The sequence below is a fragment of the Moschus berezovskii genome, chromosome 1 (assembly GCF_049115385.1).
Source record: "Moschus berezovskii isolate FMDL1 chromosome 1, NW_MosBer_1.0, whole genome shotgun sequence".
Taxonomy (NCBI): domain Eukaryota; kingdom Metazoa; phylum Chordata; class Mammalia; order Artiodactyla; family Moschidae; genus Moschus; species Moschus berezovskii.
This window is the reverse complement of record NC_142460.1, coordinates 152,873,024-152,898,473: the sequence shown is the minus strand read 5'-3', so window position 1 is coordinate 152,898,473 and position 25,450 is coordinate 152,873,024. Positions and strand designations below refer to the sequence as shown.

The following is a 25,450-nucleotide window of genomic DNA, read 5'->3' as shown; positions in this document are numbered from 1 at the left end:
GAGGGGGAACTCATGTACACCCGGGGCGGATTCATGTCAATGTATGGCAAAACCAACCAATATAATATTGTAAAATAATTAGCCTCCAATAAAAATTAAAAAAATTAAAAAAAAAAAAAGCAGAGACATTACTTTGCCAACCAAGGTCCATCTAGTCAAGGCTATGGTTTTTCCAGTGGTCATGTATGGATGTGAGAGTTGGACTGTGAAGAAAGCTGAGCACCGAAGAATTGATGCTTTTGAACTGTGGTGTTGGAGAAGACTCTTGAGAGTCCCTTGGACTGCAAGGAGATCCAACCAGTCCATTCTAAAGGAGATCAGTCCTGGGTGTTCATTGGAAGGACTGATGCTAAAGCTCAAACTCCAATACTTTGGCCACCTCATGTGAAGAGTTTACTCACTGGAAAAGACTCTGATGCTGGGAGGGACTGGGGACAGGAGGAGAAGGGGACGACAGAGAATGAGATGGCTGGATGGCATCACCGACTCGATGGACATGAGTTTGAGTGAACTCCGGGAGTTGGTGATGGACAGGGAGGCCTGGCGTGCTATGATTCATGGGGTCGCAAAGAATCAGACAAGACTGAGCAACTGAACTGAACTGAACTGATTAGGGTTTATAATATGTATTTTTACCTTATTTCAGTCTACCTTTAAGTGATATTATACCACTTCATGTATAGAATAGAAACCTTACAATAGTATTCTTCTATTACTCCCCTCCCAGTTTTTTTGATATTGTTGTCATAAATTTTACTTCTACATATGTTATAAACTCCATAATATATTGCTATTTTTGTTTAAATGGTCAATTATCTTTTAAAGAAATTTAAATAATACACAACTTATATAATTACCCATGTAGTTATCAATGCTCTGTATTCCTTTGTGGGGATCCATTTTTCCATTGGTATCATCTTCCTTCTGCCTGAAGGACTTTGGTATCTCTCATGGTACAGGTTTGCTGGTGGTGAAATCATCTAGATTTTATAGATTTGAAAATGTATTTACTTTGTCTTTGTTTTGAAAGATATTTTTGCCAGATATAGAATCCTAGATGGACATGTTTTTTCTTTCAGTACTTTAAAGATCTATTCCACTGAACTCCTTTATGCTGAATTCAGAAGCAAGAAATTTACTATCTTCCTTATTTGTTCTTCTGTAGCAGCAGCTGCCTTTAAGATTTTCTCTTTATTACCTGTTTTGAGAAATTTGATTATTATATACCTTGGTGTTTTTTTCTTCATGTTTCTTGTGCTTGGGGTTTGTTGAGCTACTTCATGAAATCTGCTTTCATCAAATTTGAAAACATTTCAGTGATTACTTCTTCAAATATTTTTCCTGTTATTCCTGTTTTTTTCCTTCTATTGAAGTAGTTCAATTAGAAGTATATTAGGATGATTTAAATTATCTTGTATTCTTTTCTTTCTTTTTAAAAATTCTTTTTTCTCTTTTGCTTCATTTTGAATTGTTCCAGTTTGGATAGATAGCTTTATCTTCAAGTTCACTAATCTTTTCTCCTGCAGTGTTTCAGTTCAGTTCAGTCGCTCAGTCGTGTCCGACTCTTTGCGACCCCATGAATCACAGCACGCCAGGCCTCCCTGTCCATCACCAACTTCCGGAGTTCACTCAGACTCATGTCCATCGAGTCGGTGATGCCATCCAGCCATCTCATTCTCTGTCGTCCCCTTCTCCTCCCACCCCAAATCCCTCCCAGCATCAGAGTCTTTTCCAGTGAGTCAACTCGTCGCATGAGGTGGCCAAAGTATTGCAGTTTCAGCTTTAGCATCAGTCCTTCCAGTGAACACCCAGGATTGATCTCCTTTAGAATGGACTGGTTGGATCTCCTTGCAGTCCGAGGGACTCTCAAGAGTCTTCTCCAACACCACAGTTCAAAAGCATCAATTCTTTGGCGATCAGCTTTCTTCACAGTCCAACTCTCACATCCATACATGACCACTGGAAAAACCATAGCCTTGACTAGACGGACCTTGGTTGGCACAGTAATGTCTCTGCTTTTTAATATACTATCTAGGTTGGTCATAACATTCCTTCCAAGGAGTAAGCGTCTTTTAATTTCCTGGCTGCAATCAGCATCTGCAGTGATTTTGGAGCCCAAAAAAATAAAGTCTGACACTGTTTCCACTGTTTCCCCATCTATTTCCCATGAAGTGATGGGACCAGATGCCATGATCTTTGTTTTCTGAATGTTGAGCTTCAAGCCAACCTTTTCACTCTCCTCTTTCACTTTCATCAAGAGGCCTTTGAGTTCCTCTTCACTTTCTGCCATAAGGGTGGTGTCATCTGCATATCTGAGGTTATTGATATTTCTCCCGGCAATCTTGATTCCAGCCTATGCTTCTTCCAGCCCAGCGTTCCTCATGATGTACTCTGCATATAAGTTAAATAAGCAGGGTGATAATATACAACCTTGACGTACTCCTTTTCCTATTTGGAACAAGTTGTTGTTCCATGTCCAGTTCTAACTGTTGCTTCCTGACCTGCATACAGGTTTCTCAAGAGGCAGGTCAGGTGGTCTGGGATTCTCATCTCTTTCAGAATGTTCCACAGTTTATTGTGATCCACACAGTCAAAGGCTTTGGCATAGTCAATGAAGCAGAAATAGATGTTTTTCTGGAACTCTCTTGCTTTCTCCATGATCCAGCGGATGTTGGCAATTTGATCTCTGCTTCCTCTGTCTGTTGTTAATCCTAACCAGTTTAATTTTCATCTCACATACTGTAGTTTTAATTTCTAGAAATTTGAGTCTTTTTTATATTTTCCATGTCTCTACTTAATTTTTGAACATATGTAACTATAGTAACTTTTAAGATCCTTGTCTGCTAATTCTAACATCTGCATCAGTTCTGGTTCAATTTTCATTGATTGATTTTTCTCCTCATTATGGATGTGAGTATAGACTTCAATGATTTTTTTCCACAGAAAACCAAACTGCCCTCCAAAAATGTTTTATCATTTCCCATCACTACCAATACATGGGAGGGTTCGTTTCCCTCCCTCTCCTGCCAACACTGAATTTGACAGCCTTTAATCTTTCTCAATCTCACACTATTTACTCCTAAAATAGATATTTATTTTTCAAATTAAAAACTTTTTTTGGCTGCAGTATGCATCATGTGGTTAGTTCCCAGACCAGGGATTGACTCCATGCCCATTTTAGTTCACAGACCAGGGATTGAACCTGTGCCCTCTGCAGCAGAAGTGTGAAGTCTTAATCACTGGACTGCCAGGGATGTCCCACAACAGATATTTACTGAGCACCAACTATAAGCCTAGTGACAGATGGTGACAATTGTGGTGTGTTCAAGCAGTCATAGTAGCTGCCCATATGGTGCTTATTATCTTGTGATGCTTACTTTTTAATTTGCATTTCATTGATTATTAGTGATCATAGTTGAGAAATTTTTCTCAAGTTTATTGTCCAGTTATATTTCTTCTTTGCATACGGCTTACTAAAGCTTCAGTTCAGTTCAGTTCAGTCGCTCAGTCGTGTCCGACTCTCTGCGACCCCATGAATCACAGCACGCCAGGCCTCCCTGTCCATCACCAACTTCCGGAGTACACTCAAACTCATGTCCACAGAGTCGGTGATGCCATCCAGCCATCTCATTCTCCGTCATCCCCTTCTCCTCCCGCCCCCAACCTTTCCCAGCATCAGAGTCTTTTCCAGTGAGTCAACTCGTCGCATGAGGTGGCCAAAGTATTGCAGTTTCAGCTTTAGCATCAGTCCCTCCAATGAACATCCAGGATTGATCTCCTTTAGAATGGACTGGTTGGATCTCCTTGCAGTATAAGGGACTCTCAAGAGTCTTCTCCAACACCACAGTTCAAAAGCATCAATTCTTCGGCGATCAGCCTTCTTCACAGTCCAACTCTCACATCCATACATGACCACGGGAAAAACCATTGCCTTGACTAGACGGACCTTGGTTGGCAAAGTAATGTCTCTGCTTTTTAATATACTATCAAGGTTGCTCATAACTTTCCTTCCAAGGAGTAAGCGTCTTTTAATTTCATGGCTGCAATCAGCATCTGCACTAAAGCTTACTGACCAGTTTCAAGTGAATTTCTTGTATTTTTATTCCTGCAATAACAAGAGCTATTCATTTACTAAGAATAAATACCTATTTCACTTTTTGAATAATTAAAAGTATTTTATAAAAAAAGATTTTTTAAAGTAAATTAACGTTTGTATGCACTTTCTTTGAAGAAATAGTTTACATGTTACTCAAATATTTTTTTCTATGTTGAAAGCAAACAGAAATTGATTTTGGTATTAAAAACATGGCCCTTAAAGACAAACATTTTTGAGCAATGCAAAAATACAAAACATATATATGAATACGTAAGATATTGTGCCCTGTTGCTCAATTATGTGTAGCTCTTTGTGATCCCATGGACTGTAGCCTGCCAGACTCCTCTGTCCATGGGATTTTTCAGGCAAGAATTCTGGAGCGGGTTGCCGTTTCCTCCTCCAGACATAAGACAGACATAAACACATAATGAATAAAACTTTCATATGTATCTGACATCAACAAATAAATGACTTACAGTCTTTAGAAATAATCAAGCAGATCCCAAATGCCATTTTACTCTTTTAATAATGAAATGGAAAGTCAAAGAGATGAAACATTCCCAGATTAAACATTTCCAGCTGATTAGATATTTCTGGCAAAGCCATGCCATCTGTATTAGAAATGCCCTATATACAAGACTTAATTTGTAATTGTCTAAGATCTATTCTTTTGAAGGAGAAAATGTCAAAATCTCCATTATAGAATATTTGCTTACCCACTGAAGAGTAGCAGGAGTTCTCAAAGGCATACGCTATGTATTCATCTGGCTGTTTGGGTAAATGGTTCCTGGGGCACCAGGAAAGATCCCCTGATTGAGACACAGGTTCTATAACAGGCCCAGTGTCTTTTTAGCATTCATGGTCAACATGAAGTGGCCGGGGGGGTAGTGGATCCTGAGAAGCATTTCAACTCCATGGCCAGGGATATGACTTACATACATCATATGGCTAAGGAGTGTCAGCCCTCTGAATATGATGGAAGAAATGTATGTCACCACTTATGCTATGAGCAGCTTTAATAATGGGGATGATGACAGCAGCCAGCAAAGCCCCAAAAAGCCCAACTCACCAATTCCTCCCATAGGCCTGGGCCCCTTGACTGACCTGTTTGGTGAAGGTGGTCTCTGGCCACCTCAAACAAGCGCAGGTGCATGTTGGTGATGGGGTTGAAGGAGCCACAGGCCAGGAGCACCACAGGGATTCGGCTCTTCATCCTGTCAGACACATCCACACCCGCTGCTGCAGCCACCCTGCCTTCATTGGGACAAAAGCTCCTGTCAGAGAGTTGGCACCAAGACAAGTGTACAATTACTGAGATAACTGTGAAACTTGAATGGCATCTAAAAATTACAGTTAATGTGGATTTCTTGATTTTTATGATCATCTGTGGTGGCTATGTAGGAAAACGGCCTTATCAGATATAAACAAAGTTTTTGTAGGTTACAAAAGGAAAAGACAACTGTCCAAATCAGTGTCTCTGAACCACATGGAGGCCATTACTTCTTACTTGTAAGATGACTGAGGCGGCAAGATTAACAACATTTACAGGAGGCTTACCATGGCCAGGAACTGAGCCAAAGTATATCCCTTATCTCAACAAATGCTTCCAAGTCAATCCTGAGTGGTTACTTACAGGAGCTTAGAAGCTGCAAGATCAAGACTGCAACCCAGGCAGCCTGACCTAGAAACCATGTTTTCCTGTAACCTCCATACTCTTCCTGTGCTTTGAGGGTTACCTTAGGGTCAAAAGGAGTATGTAAGACGCTCCAAATGCCATGTCTGATAGTCCAAATAGAAGTCACAATGTCCCAGAGCAGAGGAGTGGTACTTTTTAAAAATTTATTTTAAAATAATTTCAGACTTACCAAAAAAAGGTGCAAAATTTGTACAAAAAATTCCTACGCACAGAATCCCTAAATGTTAACATCTTACCACACTTGCTATATCATTCATTCTCTCTCTCCATCAGTTCAGTTCAGTCGCTCCGTCGTGTCCAACTCTTTGTGACCCCATGAATCACAGCACGCCAGGCCTCCCTGTCCATCACCAACTCCCAGAGTTCACCCAAACTCATGTCCATCGAGTTGGTGATGCCATCCAGCCATCTCATCCTCTGTCATCCCCTTCTCCTCCTGCCCACAATCCCTCCCAGCATCAGTCTTTTCCAGTGAGTCAACTCGTGGCATGAGGTGGCCAAAGTATTGGAGTTTCAGCTTTAGCATCAGTCCTTCCAATGAACACCCAGGACTGATCTCCTGGGTCAGGTGGTCTGGTATTCCCATCTCTTTCAGAATTTTCCACAGTTTATTGTGATCCACACAGTCAAAGGCTTTGGCATAGTCAATAAAGCAGAAATAGATGTTTTTCTGGAACTCTCTTGCTTTTTCTATGATCCAGTGGATGTTGGCAATTTGGTCTCTGGTTCCTCTGCCTTTTTTAAAACCAGCTTGAACATCTGGAAGTTCACGGTTCACGTATTGCTGAAGTCTGGCTTGGAGAATCTTAAGCATTACTTTACTAGTGTGTGAGATGAGTGCAATTGTGCGGTAGTTTGAGCATTCTTTGGCATTGCCTTTCTTTGGGATTGGAATGAAGACTGACCTTTTCCAGTCCTGTGGCCACTGCTGAGTTTTCCAAATTTGCTGGCATATTGAGTGCAGCACTTTCACAGCATCATCTTTTAGGATTTGAAATAGCTCAACTGGAATTCTATCACCTCCACTAGCTTTGTTCGTAGTGATGCTTCCTAAGGCCCACTTGACTTCACATTCCAGGATGTCTGGATCTAGGTGAGAGATCACACCATCGTGATTATCTGGGTCATGAAGATCTTTTTTGTATAGTTCTTCTGTGTATTCTTGCCACCACTTCTTAATATCTTCTGCTTCTGTTAGGTCCATACCATTTCTGTCCTTTATTGAGCCCATCTTTGCATGAAATGTTCCCTTGGTATCTCTAATTTTCTTGAAGCGATCTCTAGTCTTTCCCATTCTGTTGTTTTCCTCTGTTTCTTTGCACTGATCACTGAGGAAGGCTTTCTTATCTCTCCTTTCTATTCTTTGGAACTCTGCATTCAAATAGGTATATCTTCCCTTTTCTCCTTTGCTTTTTGCTTCCCTTCTTTTCACAGCTATTTGTAAGGCCTCCTCTGACAGCCAGTTTGCTGTTTTGCATCTTTTTCTTGGGGATGGTCTTGAGTCCTTTCTCCTGTACAATGTCACAAACCTCCATCCATAGTTCATCAGGCACTCTGTCTATCAGATCTAGTCCCTTAAATCTATTTCTCATTTCCACTATATAGTCATAAGGGATTTGATTTAGGTCATACCTGAATGGCCTAGTGGTTTTCTCCACTTTCTTCAATTTCAGTCTGAATTTGGCAATAAGGAGTTCATTAGAGCCACAGTCAGCTCCCAGTCTTGTGTTTGCTGAATGTATAGAGCTTCTCCATCTTTGGCTGCCAAGAATATATTCAATCTGATTTCGGTGTTGACCATTTGGTGATGTCCATGTGTAGAGTCTTCTCTTGTGTTGTTGGAAGAGTGTGTTTGCTATGACCAGTGCGTTCTCTTGGCAAAACTCTATTAGCCTTTGCCCTGCTTCATTCCGTGCTCCAAGGCCAAATTTGCCAGGTGTTACTCCAGGTGTTTCTCGACTTCCTACTTTTGCATTCCAGTCCCCTATAATGAAAAGGACATCTTTTTTGGATGTTAGTTCTGGAAGGTCTTGTAGGTCTTCATGGAACTGTTCAACTTCAGCTTCTTCAACATTACTGGTCGGGGCATAGACTTGGATTACTGTGATATTGAATGGTTTGCCTTGGAAACGAAGAGAGATCATTCTGTCGTTTTTGAGATGCATCCAACTACTGCATTTCAGACTCTTTTGTTGACTATGATGGCTACTCCATTTCTTCTAAGGGATTCCTGCCCACAGTAGTAGATATAATGGTCATCTGAGTTAAATTCACCCATTCCAGTCCATCTTCGTTTGCTGATTCCTAGAATGTCGACGTTCACTCTTGCAATCTCCTGTTTGACCACTTCCAGTTTGCCTTGATTCATGGACCTAACATTCCAGGTTCCTATGCAATATTGGTCTTTACAGCATCAAACCTTGCTTCTATCACCAGTCCCATCCACAACTGGGTGTTGTTTTTGCTTTGGCTCCATCCTTTCATTCTTTCTGGAGTTATTTCTCTACTGATCTGTTCATGGGGCTCTCAAGGCTAGAATACTGAAGTGATTTGCCATTCCCTTCTCTAGTGGACCATATTCTGTCACATTTGTCATACCTCTCCACCATGACCCATCCATCTTGGGTGGCCCCACACAGCATGGCTTAGTTTCATTAAGTTAGACAAGGCTGTGGTCCATGTGATCAGATTGGCTAGTTGTCTGTGATTGTGGTTTCAGTCTGTCTGCCCTCTGATGCCCTCTCTCAGTGCCTACAGTCTTACTTAGGTTTCTCTTGGCAGCTTTCAAAAAGGCTCCTTGTGATCCTCACTTCCTGGTATTTACCTGTAGACCCCTCTCACTGAATGTGGACAGGACCTACTGACTTGCTTCTAATGAGGATTCCACTAGACTCCTCACTAGAGGATTCCACTTCTCAGAGAAGGTTACAAAGTCTCTGGCTTCCCTCCTGTTCAGCTATTTCACTTTCTCTCTTGCTCACTCTGAAGAATTTGGCTGCTATGTTGCGAGCTGCCTCATGGAGAGACCCATGGGGCAACGAATTGAAAGTCCTCTGGTGATGACAGCCTGTGAGAAACTGAGTCCCGCTAACAACCATGGGAGAGAACGTGAAAGTGGATCTTTCCCAGCTGAGTCTTCAGATGAGACCACAGACCCACGAACACCTTGACTGCAACCTTGTAAGAGACTCTGAACCAGACACGCCAACTCAGTGGAGCTGCCTCTAGATTCCTGACTCTCAGAAACTGTGAGATGATAACTGTGTGACATTTTAAGCTGCTATGTTTGGGGATAATTCATTATGCAGCAACACGTAACTAACAGAGTGACCAACAAGAGGGATGCAATTATTTCTTCCTTACTCCTCTTGCTACGTTGGCCTTGGCTGTAGTTCTGAAGTTAAAATGGTAACATGGAGAGTCCTTGGTTACTGGAAGCTGGGTCCTCTCTGTCCTGGAGGAAACTATTTTAATCTGGCCCCTGTTGCTGCTTGTACCAGCTGTATCCAACTACTGCTTGCTTCACACTTTATTGTCTAGCTGTAATAAACTCCTTGTCAGTGGTTTCTCTGTGAGCTCCTCATGGCCTCCTGCTTCAACTTCAAGTGCTTCTATTTTTGGTTGGCCAACAAGTTGGTTTGGGTTTTCCATAACATCTTAAACTTTTTGGCCAACCCAATATATACTACTTTAGTTTCCTCCAACTGGAATACTCACAGCACATCCTAATCTGTTAAGACTCAACTCAGGTGATCATATTACTTATGTGACTTCAATCATTATCTCCTGACTGCCTGCTAGGTGTTTGTATCAGTTAGGGAGGTATTTGGCTGCAAGTTCCAGAAGCTAATCTCAATGACTTAAACAAATAAAGGATTATTTGTTTTCCACATGATGAAATATGTAGAAGTAGGCAGCAGCTGGCACTGGATCACTGGCTCAACAATGACCTACAGTTTGCCCACTTTTCCCTTGTGGTCACAAGATTGCTGCTGTAGCCACATCCATCATGACTATGATCAAGCCAAAAAGAAGGAGCAAGGAGCTATACAGACTGGCCGCCCCTCTTAAGCAAGAACAATAAAGGTTTTAAAGAACTTCTCTGTAGGTTTTGCTTCTGCCTCATGGCCATAGGTCGAGTGGCCACTCTAGGCAAGAGAAGCTGGAAGAGCAAGTCTTTAGCTTTGTAGCCTCCAGTTTAGAAGCAGTAGCGAAAAGGGAGTTGGGAATAGGATTAGTTAATTCACAGCGTCTGCCACAACGGCTTTTCTGACACCTAGGCTAACTGGTGTGCTGTGATTCATGGTGTTGCAAAGAGTCGGACACGACTGAGCGACTGAACTGAACTGAACTGAGGCTAACTGATCCCTGCTCACCTTTAGTAAGTCACATACCACATTTTTTGGAAAAACCTACTCTTGTGTCTGTCTTCCCAACCAGAGAGTAAGTCCCTTAAGGGAAGGAGTGGTGTTTCATTTTTGATCTTGACTGCCAGCACAGAGCCTGGCCCAGAGGAGGCCTGGGTGGAGACTGAAAGGGCTCTGGCCAGCTGGTGAGTGGACCCATGTCCTGGTTCTGGGAAGGTTTAAGCACCTTCTCAGGTACATAGAGAAGCTGTCCTGGGAGTATTCTGAGCTACAGCGGTGTGAAGATAAAAAAAGTCTCAACTGAGGTGTGCTGTGGTTTGCTTCTCACTTCCTTTGAGGCAGCAGGGACACCCCCTGCTACGTGAGAAGAAAGCAGCCTGCATGTGAGAGCTGCTGCCCCTGGCTTTTTCCAGGGTGGGGAGGATCTTTAATGAGAGAGTATTTGCAGAGTGTGCTGAGCTACTCACAGGAGCAGCCTTGTGATGAGTGTAGCTGAAGAGGATGGCTGGTTTGGTTTTTTTTGTCTTGTATTTTTTAACAATTGTTAGGAGGCCTTTCAAAATTCTATTTTACTTTGACAAAATATCATGTTTTTAGAGCCCTTAAAACATGTAACTACAGCATCTCAGGTAACCTGGGGTTTTGATGCATTTTCCCAAAGTCCCCAGAAACTGTAAATTAGAACATTAGTTTGAATGGTGGCATCAGTGTGACGCAGTGCCATGTTGGGAAGGAGAATAAATCATATGTAGCAAGTGTCTGTCTGTCTTTTCTTTCCTTGCATGGGCACATGGAACCACGCTGCTCTGAGAGCGACTTACCCTGTCTTAACCGTGCCTCAGGTGGGAGGCTGCAGTGGGCATACATTCCCAGCTCAGGAACAAAGTCAGTGCACCTGCATTGTTGCATCATTTGTACATTCCAGCTGGCCTCAACTAAACACCCTCCCAAGCCCAAACCCAGAGAAATACAATGACAGGACTGAGACAGACTGCTTCCTGGGGTCCACCAGAGAATAAACCCGGCTCAAATTTGAGCACATCTCAAAAGCTGGATGCACGCCATAAATGACTCATCTATAAAACAGAATTAAAAAGAGAAAAAAATAGTGACTCATCTGCTCTATCAAGTCATAGTATCCTGTGAGATGAAGCAAGTGTGGGGGACTTTTGCTACTGGGAAACACTTCTCATCAAAAAGAATTTAATGGGAGGTCCACAGAATGAGCAGTAATTGCAGCTGAAGGGTTTAACAAGTAGAGAAAGTTGCACACGGTCTTCTTGGAATTTATCATTAAGCTGGAGGCAAGGCAAACAGATTCCACCTTTGGATCCTGCCTCCTACTGTACTGTCATCCCAACAGCATCTCATCGTGCTCTGTGCTCAGTCATGTCCAACACTTTGTCCGACCCCATGGACCGTAGCCTGCCAGGCTCCTCTGTCTATGGGATTATCCCGTCAAGAACACTAGAGTGGGTTGCCAGGCCCTCCTTCAAGGGATCTTGCCGAACGAGGGACTGAAGCCATTTCTCTTGTGTCTCTTGCATTAAGTGGACTCTTTACCACTGCACCACCTGGGAAGCCCAACAGCCTCTCATCCTCTCCTCAAATACAACACAATGCTCCTTTCTTCTTTCTCACTTGTGCAAATGCTCTTCCGACTACCTGAAACACCAACCTTGCTCCGATCTTCAAGGCTTTCTCCTCAGTCTCTACCTAACGCCTCCCTCTCCCACTGTACTAACTGCACCTGTTACATATTACACATTTATCAATTTCTTCTTTCATCGGACCACAGACCTGTCATTGCTTTGTTTCCAGGTCACTCTTCCTCAAGTAGAAGGTGAACACCTACAGGGAAGTTTCTTGTTCATCTAGGCCCTTTAACTCCTGCAGAGTGCTGGCACACAGGTACTCAGGAATGCGTCTGGCATGAATGAGAGAATGAGTGACGGTTTCTGACCAAGCAACCTCCTTTTCAAATAGTGACTTCCTCTCTTTGCTTGTCCCAAGTAGTCAAGACTGGGCCTTCCAGGGATATAAGCTGACCTTTCCAGAAGCACCCAAGGCCCCTCCCCAAGACCCCAGTCTACCCAACTCAGACAAGATGTTCCTGCCCTGTTGTACCACCTCTGAAGCCAGGATCCCATGAACAGGGATATACGGGCCTCCTGCACACTGACACCAAGGTCATCCCTCTGCCCTGATGGTCATCAGTTGTGGCTTTGCCAAGCAAGAAGACTTTGAAGGTGTTATTAAATTAAGGGTCAGAAATGGGAAGGGTACCTTGGATTATCCAAGGTGGGCCCAATTTTAACATGATTAGGGTCCTAATAAGAGGGAGGCACGACAGTCACGCAGGGAAAGATGTAAGGACCAAAGCAGTGATCAAGAGGCAAAAAGATGCTCTGCCGCTAGCACTGAAGGCGGAGGGAGGGGCCGTGGCCCAGCAGTGCATGCAGGGCCCACAAGGAAACAGAGTCTTGCCTAGAGCCTCGAGAAGGAGTGCAGCCTTGCTGACACCTTGACTTCAGACTTCTGACCTCCTGAATTGTAAGAAAATAAAATTGCGTTGTTTTAAGCCAATAACGTGTGGTAGTTTGTTACAACAGTCGCAGGAAACTCATACACTTACTTCTTTGGGGCAGGCTCTCGAGGTGACCTTCAAAGTGGGGCAGGACAGGCTCAGGGATTGAGCCAGTAAGGAGGATATGGAAGAGTATGTCCGGCACAGGGACCAGCATTGCAAAGGTTCAGAAACCACCACTTAAGGAAGGTGATGAACACACTGTCTATGTGACCCTGTGTGACATGAGCCAATGTGCAGTCAGCCCAAGGTGAGGGTGCACAGTGCAAGGATCACACATACCTCCAGGGGGTCTGGAGGGGGGTGTCTAGATTTCATCTTATAGGCAATGAGGACCCTCTGAAGAATTTTAAGAGCTCTCAAGACCCCCCAGGATGGTGTGCCAGGAAGCAAGCCCCAGGATGGCTGCTACCCCCAGGGCCCTCTGCCTGGCAAAGGTTAGGCAGTCCCCAGCTTCCCAGAGGATGACTTTTCCTGTTGCCTACACTTCACCTCAATCACCAGGTAATGTGTGCTGGCCAGTGACCCCACACGTACTAAATTCTAACAAATGTAACCCTCAGCCCATTTGTCACAGACCATCGCAGAGACACAGAAGGGAAAGGCGAGTCGGGAAGGTTAAGTGTTGTCAATGCAGATGTAATGTACTAATGCTCATTGCTGGGAAGGCAGTCAATTTACCTTTCCCCACGGAGAGTAATTCTAATGGGACCCGGCCTGGGGAAAGTGGTTGAAAACATCCCTGTTTATTTTAGACATAAAGCAGATGGCTTCGGGCAGAATGGAAATGGATTCCACAAACATCTTTCACTACACAGACCTCTTGACTGGACTCCTCATCTTAAAGAAAACAAGAGACGCAGTTTGGATTTGTGGAGTTGACAGCCACAGTTTTCGGGACCCAGGGAGATCATCTCCATCTGCACAACTGCGTCAACTTCTCCAGGGCAATCAACCTTCACGCAAACTCTGGGGCACTTTTTCTTTCAACTTTACCAGATTTGCTTGCTGTTGCTATGGGCACGCAGTACTGCTAAGAACAAAAGCAGACCCAGCCTCCTCTGTCGTGTAAGGCGCCTCCGCCAGCCACCCCTTGGAGGAAACAAACATGCCAATTAAGCACTTGTCCTAATTATGAGGATTGCAGGAAAGCAGGCAGCCTGGCTCTTCAGTTTTGAGAACTTTCAAAAGATCTGGAGGAGGCCAAGGAATGGAACGAGGTCTCTTGCAACCCCACACTGAGGAGCTGGGACTGATTTCACTGTTGTAGGAGGGAGGAAGTGAGTGGCAGCTACAGGGTTTGCTGAGTGACAGGCTGGGCACTGTGCAGAAACCTTGCACACACTGGTGCTGATTCTTCCAACGTGCCTGGAAGGAAAGGGTTGGTGCCTGAGTTCCGGTGAAGAGTCTAATCAACTTCTCCGAGCCTCAGTCACATGGAAAATGGAGATAATTACACGTACCTCTTAGGGCTGTCTTGAGGGTCCTCAGAGTTGACCCACTTAGCACAGTACCTGGCCCACAATGGGTTCTCCAGGAATATTAGCTCCTTTCTCTTCCCTTTCATTATACTTAAAACAGAATTCATCAACCTCACATCCACTTCCACATACCTGTTCACCTTGCTTGAAAAAGAGCCTACCATTTCATGATCAAAACCTGGCAGGCTTTAGGACTTGTCAGTATTCCCAACCTGGGAGGTAACTCGCTCAGATCAGCTTGATTGCTGCCACAGAAGAGGGCTCCCCTAAAAGGCCACTCGCACATACCACTGCTGTGGTTTCTTTTCATTTGTTTTTTTAGTCGCTAAGTTGTGTCTGACTCTTTTTGTGACCCCCATGGACTGCAGCCTGCCAGGCTCCTCTGTCCATGGGATTTTCCAGGCAAGAGTGAGTTGCCATTTCCTTCTCCAGGGGAACCTTCTCGACCCAGGGATCAAACCCATGTCTCCTGCACTGGCAAGTGGATTCTTTACTTCTGAGCCACTTGGGAAGCCTAGTTTCTAGGCTAGTTCTAGCCATAATAATCAACTTGAAGCATCACTTATCTTAGAATTGAGTTGAGTTGATATTGAGAAGCAGAGGAATGAATAGTTTAATGTCACTCAGGTAGAAACAGCATCTTCAAGTTGAAGAAACCTGCCCTAAATCACAGCCAACCCCAAACAAAGAAGGTATCAGAGGAGGTAACAGGTGAGAAGCGGTGCCTGGGGTCTGCTATAAGGAGCATGAAGTAGCAGACTGTGCCAGTGCCTTGGAAGTACAGGGATAAACGAAATCTGGCCCTGTCCTCCTAATCCTGCAGACACTGAGGACATCAGGTAGGACAGAGTCTGCAGTGAGCTCCCAGCAATCCCTCTCTGTCTTTGGCTGGGCATGCTGCTGCATTCCCCAGTGTCCTGTGCAGCAGGGTGAGACCACATGACTAAGGCCTGGCCAGTGATCTATGAATAGAAGCGTTGAGTGGGACTTCCGGTAACTCTATTTAAAAGGGAAAGGCATGCCTCTCTCCTCTTCTCCCTTCCTGCTGTCTAGAACATGATTCCTGGAGTTCGGCAGCTAGCTTGGACCTTGAGGATGAGGATCAACTCCAGACTTGGCAGACAATAAGCCAAGAGAAGGGCTTTTCTGGTAGCTCAGCTGGTAAAGAATCCGTCTGCAATGCAAGAAACTCCAGTTTGATTTCCAGGTCAGGAAGTTACCCTGGAGAAGGGATAGGCTACCCATACCTGTATTCCTGGGCTTTCCTGGTGGCTCGGATGATAAAGAATCTGCCTGTAATGAGGGAGACCTGGGTTTGATCCCTGGGTCGGGAAGACCCCCTGAAGGAGAGCATGGCAACCCACCCCAGTATTCTTGCCTGGAGAATCCCCATGGACAGAGGAACCTGGTGAGCTACAGTCCAAGGGGTTCCAAACAGCAAGCCAAGAGAAAGTCAGGACCCTGAGGACCTAGATTGGTGACCTCCGGGTGTTGTTGTTTTTTAAACTGAGGAGAGAAATAATCTCCTAAATCACTATATTTTCTATTTTCTGTTATATGCAACTAAACCTAAATCAGTTTAGGTTGAGGGAATGGCTACCCACTCCAGTATTCTTGCCTGCGAAGTCCCATGGACAGAAGAGCTTAGTGGGCTACAGTCCATGGGGTCACAAACAGTCAGATACGACTGAGCAACTAACACACACAAGGAATATTTACTGAATGTGGATATAAAGCAATTAAAAGTGTGTAAACTTTTAAGTTTCTATTGTCCCTGTTAAACCTATTTTATATACAGAAACTCAAATGGATATTGTTTGAAAGGGAAAATATACCTAACAAAAAATTCTACCATCACTTAAGTTTTTATATGAATTTTTCATAGGAGGAAAAATCCTTACTCAGGACTCTAGGAGGCTGAAATGTGCAGTAGTGAATCTGCTTTTCTGTGGATCACAAAAGCCAGACTCTGTCCTATCTCCTTCCCCCCAAAACAGATTCATTATGGTGCGCTGTCGCACTCTGCTTCGAGTGGGCATTTGCCATATGGCTTGGCAGTTTAATGGTTTTCTGATACTTGACAAAAATGAAGCGCAATCATTTTGCAAGGAGTTTGCGTTCCTAGATGGGTCTTTTCCAAATAACAGCTGTGCCTCAAAATTGAGTTACTCAATTTGCAATTTGTGGACACAATACTCAAACATTTACAAGTGAGCAAAACCTCAAATCACTTGGGCTATTTCCAGACTTCAGAGTTTATGAAGTTTTTAGCAATGTTATGAGTGTGCAGCTGTCGACAAGCTCAAGCCAACGTCCCTGAACCATCAGACCCAGCAGGCAGCAGTGATGCCCTACTTACTTAGCAGGCATGTGGAGCCGACCACCAACCGTCAGGGGAGAAAGAGCATGAGGGAGAGAGATAAGTCTCATGCCAAAGTCCACAGACTAACTCCCCATTCCTTCCTCTCTGCTTCCTCTCCCAACTGTAGAGATGACACCCAAATCTACTGCACTACTCGTGACCCTGCTATGGGCCCCTATAGGTCCATGGATGGCCATCTGGCACTGGCTTGATAGCAAGCCAGACAGACATGGATTCAAAGCCAATAAGTACTTCCAAACTGAGTGACCCTGAGCGTGTCAGTCAGGAGAGGCCAGGTAAGGTACATTAACAAACAACCCCCAAATCTCAGTAGCTTAAAACAATGAAAGTTTATTTCATGTTCCTTGAGATGCCCAGTCCTTGCTTACTGAGGGCTCTGCTTTGTCCTCAACCCAGGACCCAAGTCAGTGGAAGAGTCACTATCTGGAATAGTCATTCACTGTAGCAGAGAAAAAGAAGGCTCTGGAAGGTCAAATGGGCACATGTCACTTCCAGCAAACCCACCAGACTTCAACAAGCTAGAAAATATAATCTGACTCTGTGTCCTGAAGTTAGAGAGCCAGAAATATTTGGTGAATAGCCCTGCGGTTATGAGTTAAATCAATTATCTGAGTCTCAGTGACCCATATGGAAAATGGAGATAATTACACATACCTCCTCAGATTCTCATGAAGATTATTGGAGTTGACCAGGTAGGGTCCTCAGAACAGTGCTGGCCCATAAGAGGTTCTCCAGAACTTCTAACCATTCCTTGTGTCCAAAATGGAATTCACCACCTCCCATACCTGCTTCTGGACTGCCTGTACCCCTCGCCTGTGTTTTCAGTCACCAATGATCAAGACCTGCCAGTTAGCTATGACACTTCATCATTCTTCCTCATGTCCCTCCAATACAATTAGCCTCCAAGTGCATCCAACATTCTTCGCATGAGGTCACCTTTCATCACAACTGAGACCTGCCCTACTAGAGGATTTCATCACTTTCTTGTACCAATTAGGGCAAGTGCAAATAAGAGAAAGGAGCTCTGGTTATCTCAACTCCCCTCCCCACCAAAGGCAAAGCAGTGAAGGAGCATGGCATGATCAGAAGGCCATCAGGCCACCACACAGAGTAAAGGAAGAGCTGAGCATGAGATTTCAGGATGGACTGGGGACAGGACAGTGTCGCAGTCCCAGCCTGGGTGGGGTCCCATGGTACACACACGGTGACTGTGGCTCACCCCAGTGTACAATGCTGTTCCCGGAGAGGGGCAGGGGATGTGGACTGGACAGTCACCCCGATCCCCAGTGAGGGCTTTCACATGTGATAAGGTGAGAGAAACTCTTGAATCACTCTCCACCACCAATATGGCCCCAATCCAATATTTTCTCAATATTCTGAGCAGGTGAACTAGTTCTAAAGTTTGGGTTCAATCACTCAGACCAATGTGATAAACTATTGAGTGTTTACTATGCACTAAGCACTTGACAAAATCTGGGCCTTTATGCTAAGCCAGTGATAAAATCTTCACTAATTTTGTTCTCCACTGGCATTTATGACCTAGGTCAGGTCCTTCATCTGGCATCAGAAGGAGACTTGGAGACTTTGGCCTCATTCTACCTCTCCTAATTGTCTCCTGATTGTTCTCTCTGTTCCCTCCGTGTGCTCCACCTCCTCACCAAGCTGGGACCACCTGCCACATTCTGATGAGTCTTCTGAGTCTTTCTGCTTCTGGTGGGGTCTCTGTTTAAGCCACTTCCTAGAGCTAGAAATCTCTTCTAAGCCAACCCTCCCACAGAGCTCCCCCTGGTGGCCCACCTGGAAGTCAAGTGTTCCTGTTTCTGACCTCTTCAAGGTGACACTCTGTCTATAAGGTTAAGCCCTCACACTTTTCTTGCAGAACAGACTGTAAAGCCCTGAGGGCAAGGACCCCAGTGCTTCTCATGAAGAGTTGAAGGTGGATAAGGAATATTCACCTGATTCATCGGGGGACAAGGTAAAAGTGAAAAGTAGATGAAAATGGAGAAGGCAATGGCAAGCCACTCCAGTACTCTTGCTTAGAAAATCCCATGGATGGAGGAGCCTGGTAGGCTGCAGTCCGTGGGGTCGCTAAGGGTCGGACACGACTGAGCGACTTCACTTTCACTTTTCACTTTCACACATTGGAGAAGGAAATATGGCAACCCACTCCAGTGTTCTTGCCTGGAGAATCCCAGGGACTGGGGAGCCTGGTGGGCTTCCGTCTATGGGGTCACACAGAGTCGGACACGACTGAAGTGACTTAGCAGCAGCAGCAGATGAAAATGGGAGCCAGGGAGCACTGATCTAGGCTGAAGCAGGAAGAGGCAACTGAGGAAACATCCTCCAAACCAGAAAAGCAGAGCCCCAGGTTTGTCCACCCTCCCAACTTCCTTTCCCCCTTGCTTCCAACAACCAATGCTTCCTGGTCTCCAATTTGCTTTATTTTAACCCATTCAAACTTCTGTCTCGCAATTGAGGGTATCAGCTCCATCCTGGACTGGAATTTTGCTCTCACCCCATGGACTGTGTCTTCTGTCTTGTCCAGGCCCCACCCAGGATCCTGATTCCTCCTTCAGACACATCATCTGACTCCTCTATTCCCTCTCTTGTCTCTGCCCAGGCCTTGTCCAGGGTGCATGCCCAAGGGCCTGCTTCAGTCCAACAGGGGGCAGTGAGACACAGTTAGTGTTAGGAAAGCCATTCCATACCCTCTATAGCCCTGGGGGGCTTTCCTCTATGGCAGCAAAATGCAGAACTGTTCATAATGACAGCAGGGGATGGCACCAGGGCCCTTCTAGGGACCAAACCTCAAAACTGGCAGCCATCTGGGCTCTTCCCCCTCCCTGGCCTTGACAGCCTGTCAGTTCCACTCTGTAATATCTTTATTATCCAGCTCTCTCTCAAATTCCACAGCCGTTGTCTTGGACTGGGGCTCATTATTTCTCAATTGGACCTGAGTGCACTCTAAACCTGTTTCCTGTCTACAGTCTTACCTCTGATACATCCTCAGCTCAGCTGCCCAAGGGATCTTTCAACAGCCACATCTGGTTCCCTGCTAAATCCTCTGCCACCCAATCAGATTCTGAGTAATGTTGAAATTCCTGAGCATGGTATCCATAAACCCTTATAATCTGGTCATGACCTGTATCACCAGGCTCATCGCTTACCTTCCAACCCCTCTCTGTGTTCCATCAAACTGATTTCTATTCTATCCCAAGTTCCTCTGGACTGAATTTTAGGACCAGTCTTAAAATCAAATTAAAAATTCTAACAAAGAAAGCAACTTGTTTACCTTGCTTGTTCATTCACTCACTTGAAAAGAAAACAAGCTGCCGCTGCTGTCAAATTTCTCCAGGCATGTGGCTGGGGGTGGAGGGGGTGTGACAGGGAGCTCCTAAAATACCTGGAAAGCTGAGGAGCTGGCCGGGACCTCCATGAAGGCAGGCCAGGCCAGTGGAGGCTGAGGGAGATGCTGGCAAGTCTTTCTTCTGAAAGATAAGTGTTCACTTGAGAATGTCACTGGGCACAATATAACCAAGTCCAGAGCAATCCTTTCCCATCTCATGTAATATAATTTCCCCCAGAAATTATAAGCCGAGCAGCCCATCTTCCCTTCTTTATTGAGTTATAAGCAGAATGCGATGGTCATGAGCAGATAACTGCAAATCTGTGCAGTGATCTATGAAGTCAGATCAGACTTGAGCCAGGTTTTGGACTGTGATTAATTAAAATTTTTAACCGAGTTCATTCAACATATATTTAATGCTATGGACAATCACTTTTGTGCTGGTCAGAGATGAGGGCCAAATGGTAGGCAGTTCATAGAAATTACTGCAGCCTCTATGAATCTTTAACAGACAAATCTTGTCTTGTTTCTTGCCTGTTACTGCCTCAGAATCCACTAGCAGGAGAGGTAGCACAGGCCCTGCCCACATCTCCAAGGAAGCTGATGCACAGGTCAACGTTTCTCATGCATACAAGGACATGTATACTCAAACAATGAAACCCAAGGAGCACTTCTGGCCTTGAATTGAGGTTACCTGTGCTTGCAATTGGGGGACCTTTGGAATGGAAAATGCTTGTCTTTTTGTTCCAAGCTCTATGCCTGTGAACAAGCCCTCCAGTTCTCTGTAAAATGAGGATATCCCAATACCCATCCATGGGGGGTGTCATGAAGATGAATGAAACAGACACATCGGGGCCTCACCTCTTACACAACTCTAAGAGGAGGAGGAAGCCTTCCATTAAAAAGTTAAGAAACAGGATTCACCTGTGCCAGCCCTGATTAAAGACACCACTGGTCCAGGACAGATTCAATCTGTTCCTGCCAGAGCAAGCCAAATGAGGCCACTATTTATCTCTGGGCATGAGCCCTACATGCAGCGAATGAGGGATTTAGTGAAGTCGGTGTTTCAGGCAACTCAGGCCTGGGCTGGGAAAATCAGAGGCCCCATACATCTTCCAGCACGTCATACACAACACTCCAGATGACCTGCACCAGGCTCTCTCCCACGAAGTCAGGACTTGGTGCCTTTTTTCACTATGCAAAGATATTAATTTGCTCCTATGATTTCTGAAGAACCAAATTATTAAAATGGTACACTCCGACTTTTGGCATTTTTTACAGGACATTGTGTTACATAGTAATCTGTGAGGGTACAGAGCAAGAGCACGGGGTTCCTGGGAGTTGGAGCAGAGTCACTACCCAGAGGCCCGGACAAGGAAAGTCCTGGCTGCAGGGGAAACAGGAATATCCCCCAGCCTCAAGCTCAATGACAGAGTGAGAACCCATTCAGGCCAGATGAATTACAGAGCACCACATGCCCAAAGGATCGGGTAAAGCCAGACACAGAAATCTGGAGGCATCCGCTCCAAAATTAAGACAGAAACTTCCTTCCACAGGCCTCTGGCTCAGGTGAATTTTGCCTGCAAAGGCCTCACTAGAACAACAAAATAATAATATAAGTATGAAAGAAAATACAGCCAAAATGAAATGATTTAAGCTCACTGTCGTCCAAAAGCAGATGTTCCAGAGGGAGTATGACGTGGCAGAAGTTATGCTTGTCCTTCCTGTAGCAGTGATCACCCGTTCACTTTGTCAACAAACCTGGTTTTGCTCAAAGACGAGGCACACTGACCCATACAGAAACCAGGGCATCACACCCACCATGGCAGTCTGTCCCCTTTGCTGTGATTGGTTGGGCGTGGGCACGTGACCCAGTCCTGGCCAATGAGATGTAAGAGGAGGGGCCTCTGGGAAAGATGGTCTGACTGAACGAAAGAGCAGCAACATGATGGCCCTTTCTTTGGCTCTCCCCGCTCTGGCCTCTGGTGTAGGTTGAGCCCCTTGGGGTGGCCACAGCCCTCCTGTCACCATGTAGGAAAGGCCTAGAGAGCTGCAGAGATAAGGGGCTACCCAGAGTCATGGCCTCATCAAGTCACTGATTTAACCTAGTACTACCTCTCTCTGGACTTTATTACTAAACTTCTAAAATACCTATTGGTCAGGTAGTAAGTTACCTGTGGCCTGAAGCATCCAAGCGGATATACTTCAGGAGGTCTTGGTCTTGCTTCTCCCTTATGGTGTGTGCACGTCTGCTGGCCAAGTGTGACTCCAGTGTGAAAAGACAGTGACCTTCTGCATGACATGGTCCCTAAAGTCACAGCAGCCACTTCATCTGGGTTGCAAGCCAGAGACAGACATTGCACCTGTCCTTGAGGGAATCCCACTGTGTGGGTCCCAGGGAGGGGTGGTATGTTGGACCCCATGTGGCTAATGTACTGGGAATTTTCCAGGGACTATTCTGAACACGATTTTTGGTTGACCCTGGGCTCTCAGAATCTATAATCTCAGGGGAAGTTGCCTCCTGAGTCTCTTTAACAGACCCCTCTCAGCTGCATTCACTGTCCCCATGTCCCCACAGGGACCTGAGGTCAGCTCTGTATCTGATGGGACTGTCTTCACACTCTCAATGGCTCCCTTGGAGGACTTCCTCCTCCCCCCAGCTCTCCAGGTGGGGACAGCTATGTCTTTTCTGGTTCAGTGGCTGGCTGCCTGCTTGTCTGTGCTTCTGGCCCAGCACAACCTGGTGACTTGTGGAAGCCTGGTCCCTCTGCCTAGAATGCTTTTTCTACCTACTATATCCATTTCTATCTATTTAACTTTGCTCCCCTGGGCAACATAAAAAGTCTCCTTAACAACAACAGAAACAAATAACCCAATTAAAAGAGGACTTGAATATACATTTCTCCAAAGAAGACATACAACTTGCCAACAAGCACACAAAAAGATTCAACATCATGAATCACTGCTGCTGCTGCTGCTAAGTCACTTCAGTCGTGTCCGACTCTGGGTGACCCCATAGACGGAAGCCCACCAGGCTCCCCCTTCCCTGGGATTCTCCAGGCAAGAACACTGGAGTGGGTTGCCATTTCCTTCTCCAATGTGTGAAAGTGAAAAGTGAAAGTAAAATCGCTCAGTCGTGTCTGACCCTTAGCGACACCATGGACTGCAGCCTACTAGGCTCCTTCATCCATGGGATTTTCTAGGCAAGAGTACTGGAGTGGCTTGCCATTGCCTTCTCCACATGAATCACTGCTGCTGCTGCTGCTAAGTCACTTCAGTTGTGTCCGACTCTGTGTGACCCCATAGACGGAAGCCCACTAAGCTCCCCCATCCCTGGGATTCTCCAGGCAAGAACACTGGAGTGGGTTGCCATTTCCTTCTCCAATGTGTGAAAGTGGAGTCGCTCAGTCGTGTCCGACCCTTAGCGACCCCACGGACTGCAGCCTACCAGGCTCCTCCATCCATGGGATTTTCTAGGCAAGAGTACTGGAGTGGCTTGCCATTGCCTTCTCCACATGAATCACTAGGGAAATGCAAATCAGAACTACAATAGGCTTCGACCTTATACCCATCTGCATGGCTACTACCAAAAATACAGAAAGCAACAAGCGTTGATGAGGATGTGGAGAAACTGGAATCCTTGTGCACGATGGCTGGGAATGTACAATGGTGCAAGTACTGTGGAAAAAAATACAGAGGTTCCTGAAAAATTAAAAATATAATTTCCATATGATTCATCAGATCTACTTCTAGGTATATACCCCAAAGTACAGAAGGCAGAGTCTCAAAGAGATATTTGCAGAGCTAGTCACAATAGCTAAAATGTGGAAGCAACCCAAGTGTTCATGACGGATGAACAGATAAGCAAAATGTGATATTTACATACAACAGACTATTATTTGGCCTTCAAAAAAGAAAATTCTAGTATATGCTTCAACATAAGATGAAACCTGAGGACACTGCTAAGTGAAATGAGCATCAGAAAAAGACAAATACCCTATGGTTTCAGTTACATGAGGTGCCTAGAGTAGTTAAACTCATAAAGACAGAAAATACAATGGTTGCCAGACAGTAGACGGAGGAGGGAATGGGGAGTTTGGAGAGGAGTACAGTTTCAATTTTGTAAGATGTGAATTTTGGAGATGGTTGTATAACACTGTGAGTGTACTTAACACTATTGAACTATACACTTAAAATGGTTAAGATGATAAATTTTATGTTATGTGTATTTTACCACAATTAAAATTTTAAAATCAAAGATCCCCTTTGGTGAGCCTTCTCTGATGCCAAGCTCCAAGTGCACTGCTTTGCTCATTAACCTCTGCTTTGCTTCTTTGTTTTCTGTTCGCTCCAGATTGTTCTGAGACCTACCCAGCTGCATAAACCAAGAGAATTGCAGAGAAATAAGACAGAGCCCTGATTGAACTGCTCCTAAAATCAATCCTAACTAGGACGTCTCAATTACATGAGCCAGTAAGTTTTTTAACATTAAGCAGCTTTGAGTTGGTGTCCTGTGACTTGCAACCAAAATCACCTAATTGCTAATACACTTGATCTGAAGTAATCAGAACACTAAGGATAAAGAAAAGATGCTAAGGATTTCTAGGTAATAAGAAAGTTCATGGACAAAAGAATGAAAATAAGACTGGCATCTGACCTCTCCTTTGCAATGTTAGATGCCAAAGATAATGAGCAATGGCTGCATACTTCTAAAATAAGACGACTTTGAATCTAGAATTCTCTATCTGGCTAGACTATCATTTAAGTATAAAGACAGAATAAATACATTTTTAGACATGAATGGAATCAAAGTTTGCCTCTGAGGCACACTTTCTTAAGAAATTCACTGGAGTGTGTTTCAGCAAAACCAAGAAGAAAAACTAATAAAGTAGAAGGCAAGGGATACAACCTAGGAGGCTGGTGAAACTAGGATGAGAGCTGTGCAGGTGGCAGAGCACGTCCCAGGCAGAAGAGGAAAAGGTGTGTGCTGAGAGCCTGGGTAAACTGAGATTACAGTGAAAGCATTTTTCTCTCAACTATAACTAGAAGGAAAAAAATCCAAGTAAAACAGAAAGCTATATAATAATGTAAATTAAACTGTGACACAATTTTAAACCCTGACAGAACATGAGAAAAGAAAATTCATTTAACTCTGATGTTAGGAACTTCCCTTTGAGTGGGCCAAGGGTGCTTGACCCTGGAGTGAACATTCACAGTCAAAATGACTTAAATGCTATTTAATGGTATACAACTTTTGGAGTCTATTATAAATCCATAATAGAAAGATAATGCTAACACCCTGGGCAATGTGAGAATACAGCTACCAGAAGGGAAATGGTTAAGGAAAGAATAATGGGACAAAGAGGAGAAGCTCAGTATTTTCTTCTTACCTCATAGAGAATCTTGATACTGACTACAGTTTATGAATAAGAAACATAGATTTGATTGTAACAGACATGGGGAATATAGTGCTTTAAACAAGATAGAGCATAAA

The 25,450-nt window shown here is 44.6% G+C and overlaps 1 protein-coding gene across 3 annotated transcripts in view; it reads right to left on the bottom strand.

Annotated features, from left to right (window-relative positions):
• NMNAT3 (nicotinamide nucleotide adenylyltransferase 3) overlaps window positions 1-25,450 on the bottom strand; it is a 146,589-nt gene that overhangs the window by 81,793 nt on the left and 39,346 nt on the right. For 2 of the 3 annotated variants that reach the window (XM_055412813.2, XM_055412822.2), the window contains exon 2: window positions 5,201-5,350. In XM_055412813.2, coding sequence (XP_055268788.1) covers window positions 5,201-5,309 — 109 coding nt within the window. In that variant the 5' untranslated portion in view covers window positions 5,310-5,350. Of the gene's footprint in view, window positions 1-5,200; window positions 5,351-25,450 lie in introns of those variants that run through there. The other variant, XM_055412832.2, reaches the window with a different exon arrangement.